At 38.5% G+C, this 19560-nt stretch overlaps 3 protein-coding genes across 3 annotated transcripts; all 3 read left to right on the plus strand.

Annotated features, from left to right (window-relative positions):
• The first annotated feature begins 1323 nt into the window (after positions 1-1323).
• On the plus strand, positions 1324-4957 carry LOC116201490 (autophagy-related protein 101). Its single transcript, XM_031532740.1, has 7 exons — positions 1324-1581; positions 1745-1781; positions 2605-2690; positions 2925-3020; positions 3714-3876; positions 3961-4126; positions 4576-4957. Exons 1-7 carry the CDS (start codon positions 1549-1551, stop codon positions 4649-4651), a joined length of 657 nt encoding a protein of 218 aa, XP_031388600.1. The 5' UTR covers positions 1324-1548; the 3' UTR covers positions 4652-4957.
• A 2386-nt stretch (positions 4958-7343) lies between these two features.
• On the plus strand, positions 7344-9330 carry LOC116201297 (methylesterase 10). The gene is made up of 3 exons (XM_031532481.1): positions 7344-7718; positions 7873-8010; positions 8658-9330. The coding sequence occupies exons 1-3, from the start codon at positions 7350-7352 to the stop codon at positions 8934-8936; spliced, it is 786 nt and encodes a 261-aa protein (XP_031388341.1). The 5' UTR covers positions 7344-7349; the 3' UTR covers positions 8937-9330.
• Positions 9331-12715: 3385 nt separating this feature from the next.
• Positions 12716-14384, plus strand: LOC116198899. The gene is made up of 4 exons (XM_031529169.1): positions 12716-13271; positions 13366-13418; positions 13530-13691; positions 13919-14384. The coding sequence occupies exons 1-4, from the start codon at positions 12885-12887 to the stop codon at positions 14127-14129; spliced, it is 813 nt and encodes a 270-aa protein (XP_031385029.1). The 5' UTR covers positions 12716-12884; the 3' UTR covers positions 14130-14384.
• The last annotated feature ends 5176 nt before the right edge of the window (positions 14385-19560 follow it).

Genomic DNA, 19560 nt, shown 5'->3' on the forward strand with positions numbered 1-19560 from the left:
CTATATGCTTCCTCACTCTGTACCATTCGCTTTCAAAAAAATTAAAGTTTCACTGATCCCGATTTAGAATAAATGGCTTGATTGATATTGTTTGGACCGTATATGCTTGAGGTCTCTCTTTTGGGTCATGAAGTGAATAGAGTTTGATTTGGCGTCAATTATATGTAGAAAAGACGAGACACTAGCCAGGAGAGATCGAGAAGACTAGGCAATCGAAGGGCGTAAAATGACCGACGTCAAATGCTAGGATATGAATGTATTCTCGTGATGTGTTCATGGACCTTAGATTTAGCTTGCTTGTGATAAAATGTCTCTCTCTCGTCATTAAGAGGAAAAGAGAGGGGTAAATGGGATGCTCCGTGTTAGCAAGTCACATTTTTGGAATCCCGTGTTCTTTTAGTTGAAACTCGACATGAATTCTTGCTCCACGTACTGCTTCATGTACTAAACATGAATTCTTTTGGGACACATCGCTACATGAACTCTACGACGCTCGCTATATGTACTTCATGTAGCGATGTTCATGAACTACATATATTTTGATGACATAACATCGAAATATATGTAGAAGGCTGGTTCGGTGCATTGCTGTACATCCTGACCTAGAATTAAGTGATTCTCAATTTTATTCTCATCAATGAGACTAGATGCGTCACTCTGTTTTTCCTTCTTCTATTCCTTACTGGGCTCTTAAACATCACTTGTGACCGGAAAAGAGAAATGGACTAAAAAAAGCAAACCATTAAACCATGGATTTATCTAATACAATTATAGGCCCAAGCAAAACCAAGTTAGGCCCAGAAAATCCATTACTGACGGCCCAGTTTAGGCCCAACAATTCAATTTTTTTTGGGCCGACATCAGTTCAATCTGTTAAAGAGGCTGTTATCCTTGGAAAAAAGTAAGACATTGAATTGAACTGGTCGGTCGGGGCAATCAGAAAGGATGGTCTAATAATTTTAAACTCCTTCTCATATGGTTTGGAGACCCCCATTTCTCGAGTTCGAATCCCGCGGGTAACATATGTTAGGGTGGTCCCGCTTAGACCTAGGATTATCATCGACTTCTGTGAACTATATTAGGTCCCTAGTAATGTTATACCGACGGAGTCAATACTTGCGCTGATTGTTCAGTTCGCCTGATGTGTTCGGATTTTACACACAAACCCAAACATTGTATAGTGGGAGCCTGGGAGGCGACAATATTGCCATCACTACTGTCCATCATATTACTCAGCAAATAAAAGGTCGGTCCGGTCGGATCCGGTTTGGGTTAATCCGGTTCTCTCTCTCTTCCTCTCTGAGTAATCCAATGGCTTCTGCTCGAAGCTCTCTCCGTGGCCCGATCAGAACGAAGGCGAACCCAGACTTAACTTCTTCACTCTCTCACGTCTCCATTGAATCTTCCTCTTCTGCTTCCTTTGATTTGCGCGACAACCAATCCGTACACGTCTCCTTCTTCGGGACCTTCACGATCTCGCCTCCGAGTCGCCGGTGAAGATTCACACTGACACTCCTTTGTCCGTTTTCTCCGGCAAAGTTCGCCGCCATGAACTGCGAGGTCTGCCAGCTCAAGGAACTGGTTAGAAGAAAAGCCCCTTCTTTATCGCTAAAATATCGAAAAACCCTTCTCGGGTTCTTCCTCAGTGTGCTCTAATTTCCGTTAGTTCCGCCCCATATGGACTTTCTGCTGGTTATTTTCATTATCAGTCTTGATTCTGAGAACTGTCTTCGATTATGTATAGGAAGTGGAGCACTATGAGATTCGGGAAGTTCTGCGGTGTAAGTTGGACTAAATTTCCCTGATTTTCAAACTGCTTGGCCAGTTGGAGTTGAAAGCATTTGGTTTTTATGGGCATAGTTTATGCTTACACTGTTTTATTCCCACCCCTTTAAGTATGTCGTAAGCTTATTACTGGAAGAAAGCGTTCAATATGCCGGAACGATTAGAGCTTGGCGATGGCTTGGTGAATCTGTGGAAGCAGGGGTGGACATGCAAATTTCACAAAAATTAAGAAGAGATTGGATAGAGGAGAAAGCGTGCAATGGGTTTTAAACTTGTATGTTGAACCTATTCTCATTCCATGTGGAACTCCTGCTAAAGAAATCTAAAAGGTTAAACTTGTAATGCAGGCGCCGTGTTATATCTGCTATCTATCAATAAGAGACGCTCATTGATGTGATCTATAACGGGGCATTATTGACTCTTTTCATCCAAGTGTCGGGTTGGAAGGAGGATTGAATGTTTTTCAATTCTACTTTAGCATTCCCTTTCAATGCCACTGATGAAAACACGTCGTTACCTGTTCTCAACTCTCTGTGTTGGGTCTTAATCTGTAATCAAATAAGAATTGCTGGTGGGATGAATTGATGGATCACCTAGTACTTGCTTTGACAAGTTGCGTTGAATTTCTTTAACTGAAGTTTATTTCTTACTTCTTTTTAGTAATATTTTGACGGAGCCTATCTGATAGACTTTGTGGATAGAAATTTCAAGTAGTTTTTCTTTTACTTCAGATGTTTGGGTTCTCTGGGCAGACTTTTCAGATTGTTTGATTGGATTTGTTTCTCCAGTATAGTCTAATGAAAGCTCCTGTTGGTGCAGGCATCCTGCATACTATTATTTTTCATCGTGCTTTAGGTCTTGTGCGGCCCAAGGAAATCGACTTGGAACTTTTCGAAATTACATATGTAAGTGGGTTTTAGTAGAGTTCCCCTTTTCTGATCCATTAGTTATTATCGACTGATGTCTGTGTATTCATTGCTAGTAGTTTTGGCAAGTTGGTTTTACCTTTTCTATGTAGCTTGCATATTAATATTGAAAAGGAGACCCAAATTTTAGTTTGTGATTGTTCATCTTGCAAGCTGAAAGTATTATGGAGCTGTGGCCTATTACTAATTATCTTGTCTTGCTTTCTAACATAGGTGCAATGTGGAGATGTAGATGTTGAGAAGAAAATAGATGAAAAGATAGAGCAGTTTATATGTTGGGTGGAGAAGCACCCAAACAAGAAAAGTCAGGTTTGTACTCTTCCATTGACCATTAGGTCTTATCATGTTGAATTTTTTCTGAATAAGTTTTTATGACATTTTGCTTGATGATAATCTATGACACATAAATGAGGTCGGTTTATATGGTTTGCTTACGTCTTAACTGTTTCACAACTACTATGTCTGTTGACGCTAATCTTATTTTTCATATGAAATAGCCTACAGTGAAGTTCATCAGATAACTCATGTAATGATTGTCGAAATGTTGCAATAAACTTGTCCAGACGTTTCATTGCTGTAAGTTAATTTACTTGTTCCTGTGCCTATGTAATTGTCAATTGTAGCTTGTCTTTGTTTTAGCTTCCTATGTCAAATTATGTTTTTGATGCAACTCTTTGATAAGAAATAAGCAAGCCCAACAGAAGGACAAGGTCTAAATTGTTATTTTCTACCATTATTACTATAATTCATATTTTTCACGCATTGTAAGAGTATTATACATTTGAATTTTTTTCCTTAAGATTATAACGAAGGTAGAATTGGCATCATGCCTGTGAAGATCGATTGGGCCACATTTGTTGTATGATAGGTTGGAAGGCAATGGAATAGGACAATTTCACATGGAGATTCGTACCCCAAACACTTCCCTTCATATCTAACATGGTATCAGGGGTATGAGATTTGATTTTTTACCTCAGTTATTAACTCTCACTCTTGATGCAGATATGTCTATCTTTCTTCGAAGTGAAAAATAAACAGGCATCATGGTTCACAAACAAAATTGAGCGCCTGTATTGGGAACAGTGGTACATCAACTTGAACGTAGCCCAACAGCCAAAAGTACATTCTAGCAAATCATACAGTTCCAAAGTCGTAGACCCTGGTGGTATGATTATTTCTGATATACCAATAAATACAGCCTTACTAGGGCTGCTGAGATTTTATCGCCTCATTCTGCTTCTTTGTGCAGAGAATGCCCACGAGGAGAGAAGTGTCCGAAGGGCAACATTAGAAGCGTCTCTTCGTGACGTTCTATTTCAGATTATAAGATTTGTGAATGACAAGAAAGAACATGTTCCTCCAATACCAAATCGAGAAGGGGTCATCTCATTCCCCTACGAGATTACTATCCCAAGGTTAGATTATCTTATATGTAATCTGATGGATTAAAGTTTATTTGAGTTATGAATTACCTTTCCAAGCAAAAAATAAAATAAAATAAAATAAAAAGCTTATTTGAGTCTTATATCAATTCTGTATCTGAATTTATTTCCAATTATTTTCCCTTTAAAAGTCTATTTATGTCTGATTTATGTTTAATTTGTAACCATTGCAAAAGGAATTCTCCCATTGGTCATCAAATTCAATTGATTTTCTCCTTGATGAGTGATGTTAATTCCGTATATTCCTTGTTGTAACATCCTTCTAAAAAGACTTGCGCTTTCTAAAGTCTTTGTGCCGTTTGAACCTGTATTGGTAGAATTACATATTGAAGACCTCATCTTTTTCAGATGATATTTAGAAATTCTTCATGTTTTCGGTCTTACATGTCCTGAGTTATCTGTCTTCTTGTTCCATCATGCAGTTCCTCGGATTCTGCTTTTGGAATGGACATGATTAAGAGAATGCTGCAGACTGGACATCCCACCATGCTCAGCTGAATATCCAATCACTAGATGCTTCCTTTGACATCATACTAGTTAAGGTACCCTTTACATGGATGATGATTGCCACGGCAAGTTCAGAGTTCAATTCGCTTAGGGGACAAAGGTTTACTTTTATGTGTTCCGGGTTTTCATCTCCGTAAATATGTTCCTTTTATGTACATTACGTTTCTGCTTTTCCTTGAATAGTTATGTCACGCTTATGAATCTGAGACCGTGATCTTGTATATATCTTCTTGATACTGCTTAGTCTATGTGAAGATAAACTACTTTCAAATCGTACCGTAATGTTGAAACTTCTGCTATCTGTTAAAAATTTAGATGCATTGTCCACTTGCTGAAACCTTTCCATGTTTAAAGTGCACTTTGTTTCTCGGGGACTGTCATGGATGCTAGGCGATAGCGAGCTGTAGGTTTGGTGATAATAATTTGCATAATATGACTGATGCTAGCCGTGGCATCAGTATGTGGTCCCCCATGCTGTAATGTGAACAAGAGCTATCAACATTGGATAGTGATACAACTGATGCCTAGGCTTCGCTCCATATGGATAAATGAAAGTCTCATTTCCACTAGACAACATGCCTGGAAAGGTCTATTTCATTTCCTTTCCTCTCCTGGTGCCTCGGTGAGCCATCAAGTTGGTGCCGTTAGTTGCCCATGCTACGCACCTTGGTATCTCAGTTGCGGAAAGTGTGTTATTTGATATTCGCTTGCAATGTTCAACGATTCTGGCTGCCTATACCATAACCTTTTTCATATATGGCTCCTTTAATATCAGTCCTACGTTTAATTTGTCCACTCGCTGTAATCGCACCATCTTTTGGTTAGGGTTTTAGAATCCTATATGTGCAGGAAAGATGAGTTTAACTCGTTCAATTGACTTAAGCCTAGCCACAAGCTAGACAAATTGGAGTGCCTGTAGAAACTTTTCGACCGAGAAAAAGAAAAATCTTATCATTATTCTACTCTCTAAGTCTCACTGGCCCAAATGAAAATGAAGTGCTATATTTGATACGATGGAACGAAATATAAATAACGTGTTACATATGATATGATAGAACTAAAAGGAAAAGTTATGGCAAAATCTGCTTCCATCTCACAGTGAAGCGCCACTATGTCAACCTTCACAACAAAAATGGAAATAAATGGAAAAGAAAAGAAAAAAAAAAATATATATATATATATATATTATTAAGCAAAAAAGGCATAAGAAGACAATTTAGGTTTGGTGCCAAAAGTGTGACGTGGAAGCAAGAACTGTTGTGGAGGGATTGATATCCGACAATGGATGGAGGTCATCAAAATTTGATGCGTGATCCGTCGCATTGGAGTTGGCTGGATACACTATCTATCACATAATCGGATCTTCATTTTTTGACTCCAAATTTCATCGTGGGTGTTGCTAGGGTATGGAGGCTCCTTAAAAGGTGAATTTTAAGGAGGCTTCGAAAAAAGTGAATTTATTATTATTTAGCAAGATAATAAGTCTTATTATATTTAAAATAATAAATTTTTTATTATTAGTAAGTAATATTTTTACAATAATAAGTTTCTTGTTAAATAATAAGTTTTTTATTATTTCGACATCGATAATTTGCAATGTGATATGTTCCGATTGGTCTCCGTAAACACTCCCTTTTAAGGAGCCTTCAAAGGGAAGTTTATCTCTTTCATCATAATCCGTAAATCAAATCGTGCGCATCACTTGAAGAAAAATGTCTCGGCTCTTTGGAATTATTAATAACCCATAATTAGTTTGTACAATGAGATATAGATGGTCGATTAGATAGACGTCCAACGGACAAGAGTAATATTTGAATTTTATTTTATGTGACATTATTAACTAGTACATTAATAATAAATCAGGTTATGAGAATATATCTACTATTTTTAATTTAAGTGTTTGATAAAAATATTAAACACTTGAACTGAAATACTAAAATTTGAATTGAAAATGCCAAATATGTCATTATAATTTAAAATCACTGTAAACGGATTGTCTTTTCCAAATGTGCATGCGTTAGGATGCGGAATTTTAAAAATGGGAGTACAAATTTTCTAATATATTTAATTGGTGCTGTTTCAAATTTGATACTGAATATTAATATCAATAACCTATGAAAAATTGAAAAGTTCAATACAAATAAGGCTTAGTGCGATTATTTGATAGTTATCTTGGTATATATATTTCATGCATATATATATATGTATACAAATTTAAATATCCTCTCGCTTTTCTCCTCCTTTAGGCTCAAACAGTGCCATCAGTATGAGAAAAAATGTATAATATAGTGACACATTTATATCTGAAATTAAGAAGATTCCATTTATTCGACTCACGAACTTTGCTCGTAAATCGTAACTAAAAAATGTAATGCCATCACTCTGCCTCTTTTTTTTTTATATACAATTTAAATTGACCACGTACATAGGATCTATCAATTTCTAGATTAATGCTATAAATGAAATCTTAAGAAATTTCTATGAGTTAGTGATACACGATTTATTTTTTTTAATTTAATGTCACTTTTTTCATATGGTAATTTTTTTGGGGGGGTTAATTTCTCATATGTTGGCGGGATATGACCATCTTTTTTTTTTTTTTTCAAAACTTTTGAGGTCCATTTCACATTTTCTCCATTTCTATATAAGTAGAACAGACTCCTCCCATTAACAGTATCCCTTCAGCAATATGAATAGTAATAAACACATTGTATTGGTTCACGGGGCCTGCCATGGCGCGTGGTGCTGGTACCGGCTGGTCAACCACCTCCGGTCATCTTCTGCAGGCAGCCGAGTCACTGCCCTTGACCTTGGCGGCTGCGGGACTGACCCCAGGCAGCTCGACGAGGTGCGCTCAGTCTCAGAATATGTGCAGCCTCTGATGGACCTCCTCAAGTCCCTCCCTGGAGATGAGAAGGTGGTCCTCGTTGGACACAGCTATGGCGGCCTTCCCATAGCCCTTGCCATGGAGAGGTTCCCAGAGAAGGTCTCGGTTGCGGTCTTCCTGTCGGCTTACATGCCGAGCTGCTCATCTCCACCAGGACTTGTCATCCAAGAAGTACGCTACCATCCTATCATCATATACACTTTATTTACTTTCGAAGAAATTATATCTACCGACACCGCACAAATACGAGAGATAGAAAACACTTTTTGAAAGGGTGTATAACAGAACATCCCACGATATATGCATTACAAATATTCTTTGACAGTACTTCACGAGGAACAGCGCATCATCGTTCTTGGACAGCAAGTTCGATTTGGATGACGGGATGCAGAATCCGCCTACGTCGGCCATATTTGGCCCAGGGTATATGACAAAGAAGCTTTATGCAGGCTGCCCACCAGAGGCAAGTTCTTCATTTCGTTTTCCCATTTTTTTTTGAAAAAAAAAATTTAGTTGAAAAGGATGGAAGCACAAAAGACATTTGCAAGAACATTATCTCTTTCCGACAGATTTTCTCATGGTATTTATTGTACTACAATTGTCATCCAGAAGATCTGACTTCATACATACATACATATATATATGAGAAGGCATAGTGTAGTATAGACTATCGTATAGAATAAAAGATTTCAGATTCAATTCTCAATTATATGTCATTTATTTAGATTTAGATTTTATTTTCTTATATATTTGGATCATGAATTTTCTTATAACCAAAAACATATTTTATATAATATATACATATAACATATTTACCTAATATATATATAATATATATTTTTTTTTCGGTGTATCTTCTTTGGATTACATATCTAATCCAATTTAACATATATACTTTGTTCGGTTATTTTCTTTCCTCTTGATGGTTCCGGCTATCAAAAAGCCACTTATCACTTCTTCTTCTTCTTCTTTTTTTCTTTTGTGTCATCTTAAGCTGACTCCGTTTTGTATCGAGCAACAGACATGTAAAACATTGTTTAATTTGGTGCTCCGTGCTCGAATGGCATGTGCTGTGAAGTATATTTATAGCTGTTATTATATATGGTGCAGGATCTTGAACTAGCAAAGATGTTGATAAGGCCGACGAGGCTGTTCACGGAAGAGATGATGGCATATGGGCTGACAGAGGAGAGGTATGGGTCAGTGAAGAGGGTTTTCGTAATGTGTGAGGAAGACGAAGTGATTTTTGTTGACTTTCAACGGTTCATGATCCAAAACAGCCCGCCCGATGAGGTTAAAACCATGAAAGGGGCGCATCACATGGTCATGCTCTCCAAGCCCAGAGAGCTCTGCCGATGCTTGGGCGAGATTGCTGCCAAATATCGTTAGGTCATGAAGAGCCTGTCCACGGAAAGAAATCGTGTTTGGTGCAGTTGCATCACTTCTGATACGGAATTATGAGATTTTGAATTCGATTCTCACTACTAAAACCTGTCACGCACTTATATATATATATATATATATTTGTTTCCTATTTATCCTCTTCTACGTCTACAGGTCTCGTTTGTTAAGAGAAAAAAATGCATGTCCATGGAACATCTATTTCGTCTGTGCGTAAGTGTATGTGTCCGATCTGTTCTTTTGTTATAGGGGTATTTCTTGGGTCCCATGGCTGAATGTCCAGTCACTTTTGACTTTTTTTTCTTTTGTACGAAACGTTTATCCAAATACGAAAACATTTCCTACAAAAACAATCAGTCCAATATATGAAATATTTTCGTACTTGAAGAATAACGTTTCGTATAAGGAGAATAATATTTTAGACGAGAGCCCCGACTAAATATTCAGTTATAGAATCCAAGAATTGCGGTTGATATCAGATTCCCCTTGCTCCTTGATCGTACTTTTAAAGATCAGTCCTTGAAAACAGAGTTCGTGTGATACGGTATATTCCTTTCCTCGACGAGATCGGGTGACAGCAGCAAAGTTTATTTTTGCCTTAAATGGAACAGATCAGTGGCAATATATCAGGATTAGCTAGAAATCATCGTATTTGATCCCGTGAGTTTGAGTTCCGGAATATTTCGTGAAATGTGGTACTGAAATGTAATATAGAGGTCCAAACAACCAATCGATATTGAATTGACAGTTAGGGATGGTAACGGTACGGATATGGTGTGAATTTTATGAAAACAACATCCGCACCGCATTTTAAAACCGCGCACCATATTCGCACAACACTCGCGTGCGGTGTTGAAAATTGAAAACCATATCCGTCCCACCTAAAAGTCGCGGTTATTCGCACTGCACCGCAATTAAATCAAATTAAACTTATAAAAATATAACAAAATATGCTAAGAAGTCTAGAAATTTACCATGAAATTGTATCAAAACATCTTAATACATATAAAAGAAAGTCCATAGTTCACATAAACTTTTTTTAAAAAAAAAATCGACAAGCTTATGAAAGAAATTCATGAAATCTCCTTACATAAATAAATGTTCATGAAGTGGGTCGGGGCTTGCGGTGGACTTTTTTATTATTATAGGCGAAGTGGACTTTGGTTTTTATGTTCTAAGGCTAAACAATATGTTTGTCTAAGGATTCTAATGTAAAAACATGTTAGACTTTGTGGTGCAGTTTTATCCGGGATTTTTTATGAACATCGTATCCGGATCGACAGTTTTAAAAATTTTAAACCATATCAGCACCATATCCATTTGGTATAGTTATGCGGCTCAAGAAATAGTGCGGTTATTCACGAAGATGGTTTTTTTTATGCACCATTGCCATCCCTAGTGACGATCAAAAAGCGGGTAATAAAAAGGAGGACCCGTGAGGGTACAAGGGACCCCATTAAGCAAAATCGTGGGGAGTCGATCTCATGAACGAACACCTCATGTATACCTATCTATCGATTTAATCGGGGGGAGACCTGTATCTTTTTTTTTTTTTCAAATGTAAAATGGGGCCAGCCAGAGTCAAGGAATGGCATGTGGCCTGGCCTAGCTGAAGATTGAGACAATGATTATATATATATATATATATAGTTATAAGGAAGTCTTATGAATTTAGCATAATGAAATAAAATCATAATAACTAATAAAGAGAAATGAGTAATTCTATTGAGTATCGAATATGAAATATCTTAGTTATCATACGAGAGCTTGTACCACTACACTACATCATCTTTTGATATAGGATAGAGAGAAAAAAAAGAACGAGGAGTCACTGGAAAGATGAAATTTTTTTTAAATGGAACTAGAAAGGTGAACATATTTAACCCGAGATCTTACTTAAGTGGAATAAGTGCCGAATCGTTTGAACCAATGATTGTTATTGATTAGAAAAGAGAGAGGAAAAATAATGAGGAATCACTTGAAAGATGAATTTTTATTAATGGAACTAGGATGATAAACATATTTAATCCAATACTTTATTTAAGCGGAGTAAGAGCCGAACTATTTGAATCAAGGTAAAATTATGGGAGATATTACTCTCGCAATTTCAGGAAATGAAACATTAAAGGTTACTCATTCTCTCAATAAGTATATTTCCTGATATTCGAACTCATGTTCTTCTCTTAAAGATTGAGGTTACTTGTCAATTCAACTTTGTTGGTTGGTACACTTGGTAGTTTTCTTTCATGGAGTACTGGGTTTATTGTGGGACAATGAAATTATTTTAGGTGCTTCGTCAAATTGAACGGAAGCATGTCGGGGTAGCCATAACGACCTAGCTTGGCATGAGTATCCTTATGTGCCTTCATGATTCAGCCTATGAGGACGATCAACAGTAATAAGGCATGCTCAACTAGGAAGATCTTATGCTGCGTTTGGTTTCATAATAGGATTTTAAAATTAGATTTTAATTTTAAAAAAGAGTGGTATAAATAGGATCCACCCTTTGACTTTGTATAAATTATTTTATTTTGTTGTGGAAAAAAGTGGTATAAATAGGGCCCACTCTTTGAATTTGTATTAGTTATTTTGTTTTGTTGTGAGTAGAATTAAGTTAGAATTGTGAAAAAAAAAAGTTAATGAATAATTGAGATAAAATAATAATTATATTGTCAGGTCCAAAGAGGTTGACTGCTCAGTGCTTCATTAATCTAAATTAATCATTTCTTTTTTCGATTACTGAATTTTCTATTTCTTTGACAAAAGAGAATCTTACGATTTTTTTTTTTGGGTTATTTTTTTCCATATTCTTATGGAAAAAAAGATTAGTTATCTGAAGGTGCCCATGCCGCAAATATAAACAGACAAGAAAAAATGTATTTGCACACGGGAATAAATGAGTCGAGTCAGGGTTGAATTTAAAAGGCTCAAACTTAGCTAGTTTATTTGCCCAGGCATGGACTTGAGTTTGATCGAGCCTAAATATCCAAGTTCGAGCTTGGCTCGTTGAACAAAAACGAAGGCTTGGGCTCGGACTTGATAAGGCTCAGGGTTTGGATGAGCTCGAACTCATTTAAGCTGGAGACAGTCAGTAATTGTAAACGTGCAACCCACACTACGAACCATATCATAAAAGTATGATGAAAAGATGTGGATTATAATTTATCCTTATGGACATTATATTATATGGGCCTACAGTAATGCATATGAAATAAAATAACTGATTTAGACTCGCGAGTTCATCGAGTCAAATAATATTGAGCTCGGCTCGCTTAGTTTGCCGGCTCAGCTCGATAAGATCGAGTTGAATTCAAGTTTTTATTGCGTCAAGTCCAAACCGATCACAAATAGTCTCATTTCATTTATACTCCCATACCACATTAGATGGATCGGAGCCCTTTGGACTTTATATTGGATCATCACTTCTTCCTATTATGTCAATTGACGTAATTGCGCTCTTGACGGGCGATATTGTCGGGCCGACTGTAACCCGACTTCTATCGAGTCCTCATTTAAGCTTCCTATTTGGATCTCGGCCGTGTTATCCATCCCCAAAAACAAAATTGAAAGAATTCCAATTGCCAGCTCTCAGAATCTGGAAGTATCCTTCCTTTCCCTATGCTCAAACCGCAGAGCTCATTCCTTCACAAACAACCTGTGGGTCCCCGTGGCAACGCGGTCTAGGCTTAGAAATTGCCACGTGTCGCAATCCACTGGAGGGACATGCGAAACAGTTATTCTTGACCATTCATTACGATATCCACCCTTCACCTCTGAATGGAAGAGCTGAAGCACATAGCGAGCCCACCAGGTACCAAGGGCTCTGGTCTCTGCTCTTCTTCCTCATAATGAGACCAAAACGGCACCCCTCTGTCCCCACTTCACTCCTCCACATTGCGCCATTGATGACGGCAGGTGATCGCCATAAGCCCCGAGATGCTTCACCTCGTCCCGAACTGCCACACCATCGTGCTCTCCGGCAGAGCGAGTGCGTGCTCCTCCGGACTGGGCAGAGCGGGTGGAGGATTCTGCAGTGAAAGGGAATTCAACAGCTATGCTGATCGCTACTCGGGTCGTTTCTTCCGGCGCCTGGGGATTGGTGACAGAGCTTCCGACTTGCTCCACAGCCGTTACTCGTCGACTTCTTCGCCGCTGAAGGGGGAGAGATTGGAGCTTGAATGCTTGGTGGGGGCGTATGGGTGGGAGGTGCGGAGGCTGGACGAGCGAGATGAGGATGAGATGAGGCAAGTGGCTCGCATACAAGCTGAGGCCTTCCACGAGCCCACCGCTCTCTTCGACGATCTCTTCTTCCAGTTTTTCCAGGTCTGTCCAGCACCATTTTCCGAATTCCAGGTCTTCCGATACTTCTCTTCCCATAAATATTCACCTCCAGGAATGCTTCCGTTCAATTTCTCAGGCAGAAGTACTTTCAGGACTCCTCTACAAGCTGAGGAATTCGCCGCCTGACCGGTAAGTGGAAACTACGCACGGGAAACTGCTAGTCCGACTACTTGTTCTGGTTAAGGTAATTGTGCCAGGCGTATCCGCTTGTCTTTATGTAGTTGCAATCTCTACATCAAGGTATGCATGTCTAGTGGCCGAACCGGCCACGGAGGAGCAGCCGAATGAACTCGTAGGAGTTGTGGATGTTACGGTGTTGAGAGATGATTCCGTGCTTCAGCACCTGCCGGGAGAAGAAGAGTACCTCTACGTGTCCGGGATCGCGGTATCTCAATCCTTCAGGTCGGTAATACCTTGTGCTCTCATATCATCGACAATGTTCAGTTATTTTGTTCTGCTTCCCAGTAAACTAGAGACCGGTTCGAGACTGCAAATTAAGCATCACGGAATTCGTTGCATTGAGTGCACAGTAAAACTGCTCTCCGTTTCCATTTTCCCGTTTCTCCTCCATCGCCAATTCAATCAATATTGAAAGATATCCTGTGTTTGCTATGTCTGAACCCGAACAGGCGGCAGAAAGTAGCAACAGCACTGTTGGAAGCATGCGCTGCTCTCTCTAGCAGATGGGGCTTCCGGTATCTCGCGCTCCGAGCTTATGAAGACGATCTCGGAGCAAGGAAGCTGTACTCCAATGCAGGCTATGAGGTCGTGGGAGCCGATCCAGTGTGGGTAACCTTGATTGGCAGGAAACGTCGTGTGCTCATGATCAAGAAGATCTAGCTAGCTGCTTGTGGACTATCAGTTGGCCTTCCGATTCTAATTCTCAGTAGCTGGGAATGAGTTGTGCTGCAACCGTTAGGACATGCATTAATGATGAACATGAAAATGCACCTGGACATGTACATAGAAGCTTAGCTCGAAGCCCCAAATTTCAGTCCAAGCAAGCTTCAAATGAAATTTTGCATTTTAAAGATATCGCTCACTAATTAGTAAAAAGTTGCTATGTATGTCATTAGGGGAGCGTTAGATTGACCACTTTACGGCTGCCATGACTTGATGACACGGCACATTATATTAGCATCCGTCTCGAGGTTTAGCATCAATGTACATTAGTCGTAAGTCGTAGTTGGCTAGAAACAGTACATTAGTTAACAAAAAGCAAATTTTGAAGTCGTAGACTTTATGACAGTGCATTTGGTTCGAAAGGTAACATAGCGCAGTGACATACGCTCTCGCTATTGACCTAGAGATCGCTGGTTTAATACATAGTGGGACTAATCGTGCCCTCCGGCAGCTTGAAGTCGGGAATAGGGGGAAGCCTTAGACCATTGCCAGGAGAAGGGCTCAAAGATGGCCAAATGGTAGCGACCGTTTCAATTTCGTGTTTCCAGCACCATGAGGATTTGGCTGAAACCGGCAGCTTTTCTGTTCTTCCAAAACTTAAGGGATTCTATCTCCATCTTTCCAATCATCACGCACAGCAGCAGCAGCCAACTTCTTGTAGGGGAGGCGTATCATTCATTAGCGGGCAATGTCTTCTTCTTTGCCTCCTCCCCTGATATACCCCCACCGTCACTCCGCCTCTGCTCTCTCCCGATTCAACTGACTTGAGTCGAGCTTTTCTCGCTTCACTCGTCTCCTGGAGTGTCCCTCCCCTCGTCGGGCTCTGGTCAGATAGAGCTGCTGCCGGGCAGATCTGCTCGGGTCTACCTCGAAACGGATCATATCTAAGCCCCACCTAACTAAATCCGCTCTGGTCGAGGCCAGTCTGCTCGGAATGCCAGCGTTTGCTCCCCATCGAACTCCACCATGATCAGTATCGACCTAGATCAAGCCAGTGACTATTCAACACGTATGGATCCCTAACCATGTTGGACCGCTATTATGGTCACCTCCTCCATTTCCCAGGATTAAAATCGTTGGTTGTTCGGGCCTTTATTGTAGACGCCTCACCGACAAAGTCCGGCGCCATTTTTGTGTCCGTATTTGGTTCCCTGTGGTGTCCACGGTATGGGTCTCCCGGTCTTGTTCGTCCGTGATTGCTTAGTTCTGGTCTATATCCAGTTAAGTCAGAAAGGCTTAGAGTCAGTGGTCTGTAACTTTGTTATGTTTGCTGTGCGTTTAATTTCAATAACGGTTGACTCTCCAGACGCCGATCCAGTTGTGATGGATGCCTCTTCAGTAATGGTTACCTCTTCTGGCACTAATCTATCTGGAATGATTGTCTCTTCAGTCACCGATCATGTGCATTACGTTTGATTTCAATAAAATTTTCCATTGATAAAAAATTTGCGTATTGTTTAAGGTCATATTTGAATAAAAGTAAATATACGTAGACACTTTTTCAATAATTTCCCAGGTGATTTTTTTTTTGTGTACACCACCCTGTTATCCGAAAGTCCCATGAGCCTCCAACTAATCCAGTCGAGCCGTGTCGGTCTATTAAAATGGTAAAACTCTCTCGGTGTGAATTTTCTCAATTCACAAGACTCGAACACGAAGGGAAACAATCGTCGAACCGTTTGAATCAATCAACGTTAGTTTCCAGGCGATTTTGTTTACGCAGCTTGATTGAGACTTCCATACCCTGGGTCTGCTATAGTTGATTTCTTCAGGCTCTCATTTGCTGAGGCTCCTCCCTGTATTGTATACCGAGAAAAATATTTACTAATTGTAGACACAAATAAAGGTGGTATATTTTTATAGAAGTAGTAAATAATAAAGAAGATTTGATGGGATGAATAAAAGAGGGGAGTTAAAAGAAAACGTGAGAAAGATAAAAAATGGGATACCAACTGAAATTGTTAGACAAAATTCAAATCTTATGATACACATTGACCTATTAGAAAATGAACACTTCTAAACTCATTAATGAAATGAGGATTTATAATTGTTGAAACCTATGAAGAAAATAAAATAACCAGGAGTAGAAGCAATAAGAAGGGTCGATATAAGAAAGACAGAGAAAAGAGGGGAGGCTCGACTTCAGCCTACGAGGCTCATGCTCGTGCGCCCAATGCTGCCTCCTCCCTTGGTTTCCAATGGGTACCTTGCTAGAGAAAGCAATGGCCACAGCGGCGATGTAGTTGCAATGGCTGCCTTAGGTCGGTGTCCAGTTGATGAAAATTTGATGAGATTCAACTTCAAGGAAAGATGGTGAAGGTGAACTGGAACATTGCATAGAAGGTTTCATTGGTCAACCTCTCATTTTCCTTTGTCGACCTTTAAATTAGTGCCTAATTACTTTATTTATACACATCTGTCGAAATGGACATCGCTAATCAATCACATTCCTTTTTAAACAATCAAAAGGAACCTGCAGTCAAACCAAAACGTATAATGAAGGCCCAAAGGTTATAAGTGCAAAGGAGATATGACATTTTTGGTAGTTTATGAGATCGTCGTCCAAATCACCCTAGCAAGGGTAACGTAACGTAACCTAACCTTAAGGAGTTCGGCCTAATGGTTAATGTGTACTTAAGTTTGCACCAAGATCCGGGTTCGAATTCCCTTGGGGCCACCGAAGCGCCTTTGGCGTAATTACCCGCTCCGTGCGCCGTCGGGGGTTCACGGAGCCCTAAAGATTAGTCGGGCGAAACCCGAAAACCCCGGATTAGCAAAAAAAAAAGGGCAACGTAACCTCGCAGAGACCATCAAGGATAGATAAATAAATGAAGCATTTAAGTTAAATTTTTTTCGATTATAAGGTGAAATCATAATAGTTAATAAAAGGGCGTGAATAATCTCACTGAATATTCAATCTAGAATATTTTTATTACTAAGTGTGAACGTGCACTACTATACTATATTCATTTTAATATTCAAGTTAACACTTTGATCACTTAAATTGGATTTTTTTTTTTTACTGATAGAAAAACTGTAATATATACAAATTAATGTCTAGATAGCCGCCTTTTTAGATTTCTTGTCGTATTCTAGTACTTTCAAATTTCATTTTCTAATTAATGCCTTTCGTCATTATTTTCCCCAACAAATTGCTATAAATGTCCCCAAAAAAAAATTTATTACTCAGTCAACTTGATAGTCGTACACTGAAAAACTAAATGAAGCAAAATAAAATAAAACTTTTCTGCGTGTCCAAAAAATTTGAATACTCATATCTCATAATAATATGACGAGAAAAAATCAATTAAATAAATAATACTACTGTAGCAATTCAATAAAGGAATGGGAGTGACTAAGGTAGGATTTGTCCATTTACGTAACGAGAGCGATATCTCACGGCCGCTTGGTAGGTAAAATCTAATAGTGTATGTATATCCAAATGAGTCGATATAAAGATATCGAGATCATTTGTTTTGATAGACTTATCCAGTAAACCAAGAAAGAGAGATTAAACCATACAAGAATGACAGCGACTATGCTTTGGGCTCAATAGAGATATAGAAGACAAATGAATTATACTGCATGGTAATATTGGTCACAAAGTTCGTCGAGAAATTGATTTTTTGATTACTTAAGTAACAGTAATACATTGCTAGATGTCGCTTACTATTTGTAATATTGAATAGAGATTTCGATATTACTATCAACATAATCTGAAATCTACAATGTCACACACTATGACCAAATCGATGAGATGCCTTTGAAATACTAATATTGTCTAATAGAAATTAGACGAGTTACAGTGCGATTAGCTAATCGAATATTTAATGAGATTAAATTTATTGATTAATTAAACTTGATTTATTAAACTTAACGGCCGAATTTGACACACAAATTAAGACGGAAACGGGCTCACATGGATGCCATGTGGCCTATGCATGGTCTGCCACCTCATGGCCACATGCATGACCATTTTGATGGCCACCTTGCATGGGTCAAAAGGAAGGCCACATGGCATGTAGAAGCTCAAATGAGCTGATCCCAAACTGGCCATTTGAGGCCTAAGCACCCCCCCTGACATATATATAAAGAGCTCAAATGTTGAGCTTTTTGTATGTCTGTGTATGCTTATATATGTGTGGGTGTATGCATATGTAAGTGTAAATTGAGAATTCGGGTAAAAAGGTTTGATCCGATTAGGTCCAATAGTTCTAATAATTTTAGTCGTTGTACTGGTGTTTCCTTCGGTCGCTAGAACCGCATATTTTGAAGATTCGTACCGGTGTTTCCTTCGACCGCTAGAACTACATATTTTGAAGATTCGTCGATGAAGTCAGTGTGAATACTTATAAAGACTTCACGCTTGGAGCGTTCGGTTGACGATTTAAAATTAAAAAATCTTAGGTACACTTTATCTACTTCTATTCTTCTAGTAGGTCTTTGAGATCTAACTGCACAGTAAGTAATTTTGAATTTTTCATTCTTTTACCTTTTCTATAGGCCCCATGAAACTAGCAATTAAGTAATTCACCTTTTCGTTGCAATCTAATGAAAAAGATCAGTAGTTGCAAATATCTTCTTGAGCTTATGCTCTGAGTGTAATTAGCATCAATTCGGAAATCTTCAAATTAATATGTGGTTTTAAAAAAAATTTCCTAGACATTATTTTTATTATCATAGAGGAAAATAGTCCATATTATTACCAGTTCATTCACATTTTTTTTTCTGCAGCTCAATCGCTTTTGCAGAGGGTAATTCCTTCGTGCATGGTTGCAATACCATTGATTTCGAACTATTCTTGGTTTTCTTCATACTAATACGATAATTATTTGCGAATTATATTGTTATAAATGAAAGTTAAGAGTTTAATAGAAGATATGGTATTCCAAAATAAAGGAAAATAGAATGTCTCATTAGTAAGAATCGAATATATAATCCCTTAGTCGAAGGTCGAGAAGAATGGTGCCCTTATTTTCTTTTATACAAATACACTTTGAATACGTAAATTCTCGTAAGCATAATTAGTAATTTTTTTCCTAAAAATCATAAGGAGTTAAGGTGAAAAGAGATACTTGCAAAAAGCACACTTGGCCAAAACTCAAAGTTGAGGGGGTTAATGAGGAAGGGATCTTGGTCTAATAATATAAGACGCCAACTCGAAAATCAAGAAGTTCTAAGTTCGATCTTCGTTAGTAGAACTTATATACTCTTTTGTTTCGCATTATTTCCTATTTTTGTAGGTCCACAAGCCCCCCTTATGACTGAAAAAAGTTCATGGGGTTAATTGCGACACTGACAAAACTTTAGGATGTAAATTGTCAAAACGGAAATTTCAAAGTGGATATTTATATTTTGGCTTCTTATC

Source organism: Punica granatum, chromosome 3, assembly GCF_007655135.1.
Source record: "Punica granatum isolate Tunisia-2019 chromosome 3, ASM765513v2, whole genome shotgun sequence".
NCBI classification, from domain to species: Eukaryota; Viridiplantae; Streptophyta; class Magnoliopsida; order Myrtales; family Lythraceae; genus Punica; species Punica granatum.

Excerpts from the sequence above, each read along its gene's own strand:
- LOC116201490 (XM_031532740.1), top strand. The coding sequence starts at position 1,549 with ATGAACTGCGAGGTCTGCCAGCTCAAGGAACTG. Across the intron at positions 2,691-2,924 it reads AACTTTTCGAAATTACATAT|GTGCAATGTGGAGATGTAGA; the intron begins GTAAGTGGGTTT and ends TTTCTAACATAG. Across the intron at positions 3,877-3,960 it reads CAAAGTCGTAGACCCTGGTG|AGAATGCCCACGAGGAGAGA; the intron begins GTATGATTATTT and ends TTCTTTGTGCAG.
- LOC116201297 (XM_031532481.1), top strand. The coding sequence starts at position 7,350 with ATGAATAGTAATAAACACATTGTATTGGTTCACGGGGCCTGCCATGGC. Across the intron at positions 7,719-7,872 it reads CAGGACTTGTCATCCAAGAA|TACTTCACGAGGAACAGCGC; the intron begins GTACGCTACCAT and ends ATTCTTTGACAG. Across the intron at positions 8,011-8,657 it reads ATGCAGGCTGCCCACCAGAG|GATCTTGAACTAGCAAAGAT; the intron begins GCAAGTTCTTCA and ends TATATGGTGCAG.
- LOC116198899 (XM_031529169.1), top strand. The coding sequence starts at position 12,885 with ATGCTTCACCTCGTCCCGAACTGCCACACCATCGTGCTCTCCGGCAGA. Across the intron at positions 13,419-13,529 it reads AGGAATTCGCCGCCTGACCG|GTATGCATGTCTAGTGGCCG; the intron begins GTAAGTGGAAAC and ends CTCTACATCAAG. Across the intron at positions 13,692-13,918 it reads GCGGTATCTCAATCCTTCAG|GCGGCAGAAAGTAGCAACAG; the intron begins GTCGGTAATACC and ends GAACCCGAACAG.